Raw genomic sequence first — 10440 nt, 5'->3', positions numbered from 1 at the left:
CTGTACAGGTGTCACAACAATAAAAAAAGTTGCCGATGACCAGAGATTGATGTCGGCAATAATTTTTTTCTTCTTGACTGCAGCGGAAAGGACGAGGTTTTACAACCATGACCTGCTTTGTTGACAATTTGTGATGAGACAAGAATGAAAGAAAGAGCTGTAAGGTTAGGAAGGAGAAGTTAAACAACCAATTTGAGTTTGACTCGGTCTAATAACTGCAGCCCTAAGAGTGCAGTTTCCTGTTGAGACATAATTTCATCTGACAGGGTGCAAAAATGAGCCAATTTTACACAATGAATTCACACGTGTGATCAGATTTGATTTATAACCAGCAACAGGCAACAGCAGAGCCTAGCAAGACGGAGGTAAATGTCTTTAATCAAGTATCACGCAATCTTTAAGAAAGGTGGTCTAATTAATGTGTGCAAGTGAAAAAACTGGGTCTTTCATTCAGGAACTTGTCTTTTATTCATTATTCATTTGGAGTCCTCAGCTACAGCTCAGCATGCTCACCGCAAACATGTGATAATGATACAACCTCTTGCTGCGTGATCAATTCCTTTGATAAATAACAGGGATCCTGGCAGTAATGAAGCCTATATTCCTCATCAGTGCAGGGATTAATTCATATATTACATTTTAATATTTACAGTGTCAATCAACCATTCCTTTCAGTAAACAAGGCAGACAGTGAGCAAGAAAATAACAGGAGAGGAGACGTGTACTTGTTATAAAATTTTTTATTTAGAATAAAACATCGTAGCCATATTACATGTAGTGTGGTCGATCTATTTTACATACCTCAGGAGAAGCGACACAGTTCTGCCATGGTACGGTTCATCATGATTGTAATCATTAAAATCATCAACATCACCATCAGTCTACAGTTAGAGGAGGTTATAGTAGTGTTGTTCAGTCTCACAAGTTTTACAGGATAGCATAGAGCACGACAACACGACGCAGTGAGGGACCACCAGTGCTAGAAGTTCAGTGGAAAAAAACAGATAAAGGACTACTCATCCTAACGGGAGGCTAGCTTCAGCAGGCCACAGACCCATTGTGGTACAGTAATAGTAACTTTTCAATTTTTTTTTACTTGGTAACTCCTCATTGCAGTGTACACCAATACAGTAAGCTAAAGCTCAGGATGCTAAACCAGGTTGTTCATGTTTGGAAATGATCACAATTGTTTCAAACAAGTTTACGAACCACAAAAACAAAACTGTGTCTATGAGTCTGAGGTAGCAAGGCAATCATGGCTTTCCTCTGATTTCTCAACATATATCTCTTAAAAAAACTATTCTACACGATGACGGCGGGCCTCGAACAAACCCAGATTCAGGACAACTTTTAGATTTAAATCTATATTTTCCAAAACTTCTCTCTTTATACACAATCCCACTGTAATTCATCAACTCTCGTCTCTGTCTTCCACATGTGGAATGACAAACTGTATAGGCACAGAAGGGGTAAAGTTTACACTCACAAATCGCAGTTGAGGCAAATTCTGCCGGCATATCGACGCTTTAAAGGGGAACTTGACATCAAGCATGCTACAAGATAGATATTAAAACAAAACAGACGCTTTGAGAAGTGACAGTCCACACTTCCAAAATGATCCTCTCAACCACGACATGTTAGAACTCAAGAACTGTGTGTGTGGCCCCAAACATTTAACAAAGTCTGTGGCTGCTTTCACTGACAAATGATAACAGACAGGGGCTAGTTGGTACAAAGCAGTGGAATGACCAAAAGAAAAATTTAACAGTTTGATTCCCAGTGAAGGCAGATCTTGGAAACAGAATCCCAAACCACCCTTTGAAAAGCAAAAAGCAGATTGTTACTATACAAAGCCCCGTGTCCATGTTCTCATCTGCATATCTAAATAAATCACTGACAAAGGTTTGATCAATTTCAGGTACAATCTACAGTTCATAAAATGTACAGTTTGCATAGTACAAGACAAGGTGGTAAAAGTAGTTAAGCTGTCTGCTCCTGTGCGTCTTTGGGATTTAGGGACAGGGGATTGTTCATCTGGGAATGGTCTTGCACTTCACGCGTGCACACACAAACACACTCCGTCCTCCGGTCGGTCCTCACATCACCTGTAAATGCGCACAGAAAAACACAAACATTAACTCATCCTGTCGGATCGGAGCAAAAGTTACATTTTCAAACACAACAATGGAAATAGGTGCGTGTCTGCAAGTGTAAACCAGCCCACTCAAAGTCAGTACTCGTTAGTATGTGTTTTTTATTCAAGTCCAAGTGCAGCAGGTGAACCCGACTCATTCTTCTTCATCAAGACACCACCGTGTGGAAACATCACAACTTCGAACAAAGTAATCGCGTTTGAAAGCTGGTAAATGGACTGCAGTCCCTCAAGCCGGTTATAGTCCATTAGGAGCGCAGTGAGGAGGAAGGGGTGGGTGTGGATGACTCAGGGAAGTTTCTTGCATAGCAAAGCTGTCCTCTTAGAAACTGAATCCAGCATTCAAACCTTTTCACCCATGCCTTTATGTAAAATCTAAAAAGAAAGTGTGCAGCTCGCCAAGGACAAAAAAAAAAAACAAAGTCAAGGAGTGTGTGGGAAATGAATTAGTTTGATCTGATAGTCAACTGATGGGGTGTGTTCTTGTTGTATAACACAAGACACTCAGATGTGATGATGTTGATGTACAGAGGAAGGCCTGAGCACTCTTACACAGGCAACAACATATCATTAACACCAGAGAACAGCCAGCAGCATGTTGTGTATTCCTCTCCTTGCTGCAGGAACTAAAACTGAATCCTTCCTTCAAGAAGATTTTCCATAACAGACATCTTAACTAGAATTGTCCCGCGGTTGTCTACCAGTCAAGATGCAGTTTATATCCATGTCTGTCCAGACTTGTGTATATATAGTGAAGACTTTGAAGGAATTTATTTAATAAAGTTGTCAGCATGATAGTAGACAATACTTCAAATATGGATGTTGCTGCAGAGAAGTTATAAATAGTACATTGTTGCTTCACAGACATCTTCATCTGGACAGACAGATAGAATCAGCACAGTTTCAAGGTGGATACCCAAGTTTAATGTCACAAAGTTAACAGCTGACCAAATGTTAAATAAGATCACAGTCCCCCTTCTGTTCCTCAGTTATGATGTTGAATAATAGCCAGAACATCATTTTATCCTATTTGATAATTTTGTGAAGTTTTATGATAATTAGTGTATGAAATGTCCTTTGACCACTAAACTCTTTGGGGCCCAAATTAACATTTTTGCCAAATCTAAATAAATTGCTTAGAGATGTTCCTGACGTATCGTGTTGACAAGAATGGAACAGATGTACAGACAACCCCAAAACATAATGCCAACAGCCACAACTATCGCCAAATCACAGCCATAAAAATAGAACAAGAGTGAGGACAGCTGTGGTTCACTTTGTTCCCTGTATGTACTGAATACGATGTTTGTATCAACAGAATTCTACAGAGTCCTAATAAACTTAATCTGAAATGAAATTGAGATGTGTAAATGCTTATTCGGAGAAGAAAGTGGAAATGTGTCTGTTCTGCAACAACCGCCACAAATGGATTCAGAGCAAACAGGCAGTTCAACTTGTGTGCAGCAACACAAGCTGAGCCGCTTACAAAGACACTGATAGTGGGGAGGAGTGAAGCGCAGCGGAGGGGCTCCACAGCCAGCTACATAATTACAGTGGGAAGAGGTAGGTGGCAACAGCTTTCACAGTACCTCTGTCCCAAAATGCACCTTGGCCTGAGACCGAGACAATGAGAGGAGCCGCTAATGGCGTTCCCCAGAGATCCATTAGGCATCCCTTTCTCACAGGCCACCGAATGTGGAGGGCCGTGGCAGGTGAAGGCTGCATGGAGGGGACTGTTTCTGTGGCAGCAGCTCTAATTACCTCTAAAATGTGCTCGGCTACAACTTCTCAGACCTCTAACAATGACTAAAATACTGACACGCCGACACAAACAGTGAAGAAAAATGAGCTGCTCACACACAGATTGACTCACTCAAATGTTGTGTCTCTAAACATGTGGAAGAATTTCATCTTACCTGTGGTCTTGAGGAGAGGCTCGAGGCTGCGGGAGACAAAACAAAGAGACAGTTTAACACTTGAACTCCTCAGTTCATTTCTGTTTTTATAAGTCTACACTAAATGAACAGCCTCTGGGTCCCTCCCACATATGCATGCACAAGTTCAGCTCTGTGCTGCTCAGTCCCGGTGCCTCGGAGCTCTAACCAAATTCTAATAACGCTGGAGCGTGTGCCAGATTAGAATGGATTTTTAACTAAAGCCCTCATAGGAGTTTCAACTCTAAAAAAAAAAAGAAAAAGGAAACAATTTAAAGTCAGTGAGCTCTTGCTTGATATTTGAACTTTTTTTTATTTCTTTTTGATTAACATCCCCAAAAATCAGTATAGTTTTAAATTCACCTGTGAATATTAATGAGGTCGAAGGTTTTTCCTGCTCATATAAAATATCAAATTAGAATGATAATGAAAAAACCTTTAAGGGTGTATTTAATATGTGTGAGTCTGAGCGAGCATATCATCAGAATCAAAAGCACTGAGTCACAATGCAGATAAACAACCACAAAACCCATTTGAAAATGCACACTGTAAACCGCTTTCAAATGAAATACAGGACAAGACCTTTTGAATTCATGACTACTGATAAGTGCAACCTGCAATCACTTACACATGACACTTCAGAGAACACAGAAAAACATCCAGACACAAAAACAAAGCTGAATGAATGCAGGACTGGAGTGTGTGAGGTGGTGAAAGAGGAAGGAGTGGGAGGAAGTGAAGGAGAAAATCAGGAGGTGGATGATGAGTCCAGTTAAATGTGTAGATTATAATGACCACCGTTTTCTCCACTCCCTGCATTTTCTGTTTGTATTTCATCTATTTATAACCCAAACCCATTGATTTGTAAACTGCAGTTCTGAAGCCACGACTTCGCTATTGCAGCCGTCGCCATCTCCGCCGTCGCTATTTTAGAGCCAGAAGTGACCATATTTGGACCAGCTGGGGAGGAGCGAGCGGTAAATCTGACTCAATCTGATTGGAAACCCGAGGACACCGCACCCCGCCCACCTATGGCGGAAACCTGACTTCACCCAAAAAATGCTGCTGTTTTTTAAGCCCAACATCTACTAATGGAATTATTTTCAGAAGGACCCCCAGAAAACTAATAAGAAGGAGTGACTTTAGGGAATAACACCATTATAACTTGTGGAAAAACCTTTACTTTGTATTGCGTGAGAGAAGTTGAATGGAAAGTCTATGGATGCTTTTTTGGTGCCAATCTGGAGTGGGCCTCTGTGGTATTGCAGCTTAAAGCACTTCCACATTGGCTTCAATTTTCAGACCCGGAATCTACGTCCAACTTTATATACAGTCTAGTCTAGTCAATTGTGATGCTTCTCTTTTTGAAATCTGGTAGGAGTGAACTGGTCATTTGAGGGTCATATTGTATTTCAGGAAATGTAGAGAAGATTGTAATTTTCCTCTACCTCTTTTACATTTTTATAGGACCAAGCCCTACAAATTTTGTCATAACTGAAATCAAATCTACCGAATGACATTACAGTGATATTAAACCATTTCTAATGTTGCTGTTCTAGGACGGCACAAACTTGCCTGACTTGTATATCTCCAACCCTACACCTAAAGGATGTATGAATAGTTAAACGGACTGACGGAGTATTTTTCTGCTGACCTGCGACCTTGTAGAGAAACACAAATCTGCTGTCAGAGGCGGGGAGGACACGGTGGGGGAGAGGGGACGAGGGAGAGGGTTGGGAAACTTACGACTGCATGCAGGGAAGGAGTTGTTAATCTGCTCCATTACATCTGCCAGGTCAGAGCTGCTGTTGTGGGAGTCCAGCAGCTCATCTGAACACACACGCATGCAGGCACAGAGAGGTTGATCTTCAGTTACCAGACACACTTAACACGGCACCACGGTGAGTTTCCATTGACAGAAAAAAACCCAACGTGAGATCCTTTTCTTTGTTGTGAACATTGATCAGACTTTAACAATTCAATTCCAAGGACATATCTCCATATCTCAAAGACAATGATACGCCGAGTGTTTGTGTCTGTGTATGCAAGTCTTTCTGAGCTCTAGTGTCTCACCTGAGTTATCAGCAAGTGGCCCTCGATCTTGCGCAGAGGGAGAGGACACTCCGTTTACCCTCGACTCCACTTCGGGCTGATAAAGAGACGCAGACAGAAGAAAACAGGACAGAAAACTCAATCATTGTAACACAATTATTCCGCCTAGCGTCTGATTGACAACTTCAAAATTAGCCGTGTGGGCGAAGACAAGTGAATATGAGAGGGCGGCACAAAGAGGCTGCTGTCATGTGAACAGAATCGTCTCTCAAACAACTCCCAGCCCGTTTCCCAAATTGAGTTTCCCAGGCTAAAGTATGACACCTCAAAGGACGTTTGTATAGATTTTTCAATTAAAATGTAAGAAATGACAAATATTATTATGTCCATATCAACACATGACACAATGTCCACGCTGAAAGCAACATTATAAAAGTTTATTCGTCCTCCCTTCCTGCTCTTAACTTTGTGCCCTACGGCTGTTCATTTGAAGATCCACAGAGGACCAGTAATCTGGATATTCAGCATGTTTTCGACAAGGTCCTGTCCGTGAGAGATTGCATCATTTTCTTGTTCTACTCTCTGATGTTTCTGCTCATTAGCGTCACCTTGATATCAACAGTGGAGTTCGCAATGGACTAAATAAAAATCAGAAAACCGCTTTAGGCAAAGGGAGAGAATTAAGACAATTCCACTGAGATTCAGAGATAAACTGATAAATGTACAATCCACTGTGGTCATCACAAAGCTAAATAAGCACCATCAATAAATACTTCAGATTCATGGCACGGCTGATAAAAGTCTTATGTAACAAGCGATTTCTCTGACGCACAGAAGCGAACCCTTGATGTCCACTGACATTTACAGCAGAATCTCACATTCCCGTCAGCTTTTCAACTAAAAGAAACTAAATCAATGTTGCTCCTTCATCTCCCTCCTAACCCTCCTCCTCCTCTTCATCGCCTGGTGTCCCCCGGCACTAGTAAAGGCTAACATGTTGGAAACGTCTCCAGAGCCCAAGCGGTGTCTTGAGGCTCGTCTTGGAATAGCCGAGGTCAAGGGTCTCGTCAGCCTGCAGGAGTGTGAGTTTAATGCGTGCCATCAAGCAGGCCGGGTTTATTATTCGGCAGCAACGCCGCAGTTGACGGAAAGACATGTTGACATATTGTCAGGTCTCCGGGGACTCAAATGTCAGACAACAGAAGTTCTTATTTAGCGGGGGGATGTTTCCGTGTTTGCAGGTACTTCTGCAAGCTATTAGGTTTGCATTTCTTGTCTTTTGGAATCAGCGTCAGTATCACTTTACTTCAGTATGTGGTGACGCTGGTGGAGAAAAAAAACAACAAGTCTCAAGCTAAACACAACGCAAGCAGCGATGCAGTATCTAATACAGTATACGTCACTAAGATACAACACAAGAAATGGGACAATTTTGTACTTGAAGCTCTGATAAGAATGGCTTAATGTATAACAATACAGAATTGTTCTTTAGTTTGGAAGACGCTGTACTAACATTTTTCTTTTTTGTCATACTTTTAATTAGCCTGGTGTGAACCAGAACCCATTTCCAATCAATGAATATATGGGTCTGGGCATCCTATGTAGGGAAACAGTTTGCAGTTGGTCCATCCTGCTTGGCGTAAACCTCCGGTTAATGTTAACCAATCAGCATGCGCCGAAAGCGGCCGACACTCTGAGTACAGCATATTTAAAAAAAAAAAAAAAATGTAATGAACGGCAGGAGCTTGACGAGATCCTGAGCATTTATTCTGCGCTGAACGCATAATGTGCGCTGATTTTTGTTTTGCAGTTAATGACACTTGAAAAAATATTAGCACTGCGCTCGTCACTGTCGCCAGCCGTCCAATCCCAGTGAAGGAGGAGCGGGACAGACACAGTTAACCACGGACACTGCTTGCTGATTGGTCCGCCCTTCAGAGTGGCTGTGCAAACATTAATAAAAGCCGAGTTCCCAGACGGTTATCACAGCAAATAAAACTGAATCTGTGAGTCACAGTCGGCGCAGGCAGGCAAACTTTTAATAGCTTTCAGATTGTGCTCTTTACCCTGCTACATTTTTTGAAAGTTGTAGCAACTGCTTACAATTCAAATCAAGAATTTATGTGGAAAGATTCATAAACTATAAAACATTTTCAGAACTAAAATACGTGAGAGCATATGGACTAGCTTAATAAGTTTGATATAGATCATTTACAACGATAGAATACAACTTGAATGTTAATATACAAGTCATCCAATATATGGCAAATGGCCGGCACTTATATAGCCCTTTATCACCATGGTGCTCTCAAAGCGCTTTCCAGTTTGCAAGGTGCTCACCAGCCATCAGGAGCAACCTGGGGTTCAGTGTCTTGCCCAAGGACACTTCAACATGTGGACAGGATGACTCGGGGATCGAACTACCAACCTTATGATCAGTAGCATCTCACTCTAACATGGGTAGCCACAGCCTTTCTGTATATGTTACGTGTGATATAATGATTACACAGAGCATGATGTTACGGACTTTTACTTTTTCAAGATTCAGGATTTCTAGGGTATTTCTAAATTGTGTTAATAACACTTCCACCGTCCAAGATATAAGGTCACATACTGTATATACGATCCAGTATGTTAACAACTTCATATTCTCCATCTAAAAAATAGAAGGAAATCTCTAATATAGGTGAAACTGGGGTACATAAAAACCTTTTTCTGTCAAAATGTTCATCTTCATCCATTAAAAATGTGCTGAGTCAGGTCGGCTGCCTCCTATTCGTTGTGAGTTATTATCATTGTTCCAGCTCCACAGAGCTGATACCTGTTTGCTCAGTCGGGGTTGTTACCTGTTTGGCTTCAGGGTTGCGCATTTCTTGGCAAAAACAATCCGACCTCAGTGAGCAGTTAGGTCGGGCATACACAAATCTGGACGTTATTGACTGGAGACGGATGCTGGGTGGAATGGTAATGATGTGATTTGGAGCTAATATGAGTGTTGATGAGCAGTTGTTCAAAGGCAAAACATAATATAGAAACAAACGTGTGGATGTAGAGATGATTAGTTGCAGGTACATACTTACGTTGATGTTGTTTCAATGTCTTTTAAATCATTGGAGGTGGTCTGTATCAGCATCCCACTTTTTAAATGAGTTTTTTATTTTTTATTTTATGAGTTGTTCAGAAACAGCCATGCCAGCTGGTGTGTGTGACTGAGTGTGTGAACTGTGATTACTGCCCTGCTGCTGCTCAACAACAAGCCTAATGAAGTGAAAGGAAAGGCAACTCATGAGGAAAATAAACTTTAAGTCACAAGTGTGTACGTGCTAACCTCAGAGGAGACTTCACGGCTGTGAAAATCATAAATCCGCTGGAAGAAAGGCATTCATTTGATTTCATTTTGAAGAGCGTCGCAAAAACCAGAGCTAAATACCCAGTGAAAATACTATTAGTATTAGGTTGACATTAGTAATCGACAACCTTCTATCCACTGGATATGTTTGCTGTATCAATAATATTAAGAAACATCAAGACTTTGCGAATATACATCTTTGTTTACCTTTTGCAGACATATGACAACACCTGTGTTGTCATATGTCTGCAAAACACCAAAACTTCAGCAATGGCCTCTTAACAGCTGCAGTTTGAATCCGTTTCAACCTTTCAGTTGTCAGGGAAAAGTAAACAACAAAAAGAAACCCCTGAGTCCTCTTTGTCTCGTAGGGATGACTATTTTGGTAATCAACATGCAAGTCTATGAATATCCGTGTCTGTCTCCTCTCAGATCCAACCAATCCAAGCATTGTAAACCTGTCCAACAAGCGGGTGTAAGCATCATATCACCTGGTGCAGTAGCTGTCGGAGGCGGTGGAGCTGAGACTCCAGCTGTTTGTTGTGTTCCTCCAGGATGTGCATGCGGGCCTCCAGCCGCCCTTTGTGTTGTCGTAGCAGCTTGGCTTCAGCTAGGAGGTCGGCCTCATCGGGGTGGGCAGAGGAGCCCTCTGACTCCCAGGGGCTTCCGGTAGGAGCCCCTCGCTGGCCATGCTGCTCCTTCAGCTGCTCATACTCCCTCTGCAGCGTCCTGGGAAAGAAGACATACACGAGAGTAAATAAACAACAATTGCAGATGCTCCCGTGCACATACCATGGGTTGGCAGTCAGACATTATTATTTTTCTCATGGTTATATAATTATTACAAATACTTGATATTGGTATTATTAATATCCCTGAAAGACTGTCAAACATCAGCATCTTCCTGATCCCCCACAGTGGGGTGCCACACAAAAATACCCCACTCATGTTTA

At 41.7% G+C, this 10440-nt stretch overlaps 1 protein-coding gene across 2 annotated transcripts in view; it reads right to left on the bottom strand.

Moving 5' to 3' along the window:
* Positions 1–722: 722 nt before the first annotated feature.
* utrn (utrophin) overlaps positions 723–10440 on the bottom strand; it is a 178638-nt gene continuing 168920 nt past the window's right edge. For both annotated transcript variants that reach the window (XM_069701803.1, XM_069701804.1), the window contains 5 exons: positions 9979–10216; positions 6160–6235; positions 5833–5916; positions 4069–4094; positions 723–2105 (listed from right to left, as the gene is read on the bottom strand). In XM_069701803.1, the coding sequence (XP_069557904.1) occupies positions 2097–2105; positions 4069–4094; positions 5833–5916; positions 6160–6235; positions 9979–10216 (433 nt within the window). In that variant the 3' untranslated portion in view covers positions 723–2096. The remainder of the gene's footprint in view (positions 2106–4068; positions 4095–5832; positions 5917–6159; positions 6236–9978; positions 10217–10440) is intronic.

This window comes from Brachyistius frenatus, unplaced genomic scaffold (assembly GCF_029030835.1).
Source record: "Brachyistius frenatus isolate BFR_SWC_R1_liver_20210118 unplaced genomic scaffold, ASM2903083v1 Contig_38, whole genome shotgun sequence".
Taxonomy (NCBI): domain Eukaryota; kingdom Metazoa; phylum Chordata; class Actinopteri; family Embiotocidae; genus Brachyistius; species Brachyistius frenatus.
This window is presented reverse-complemented; position numbering and strand designations above follow the sequence as displayed.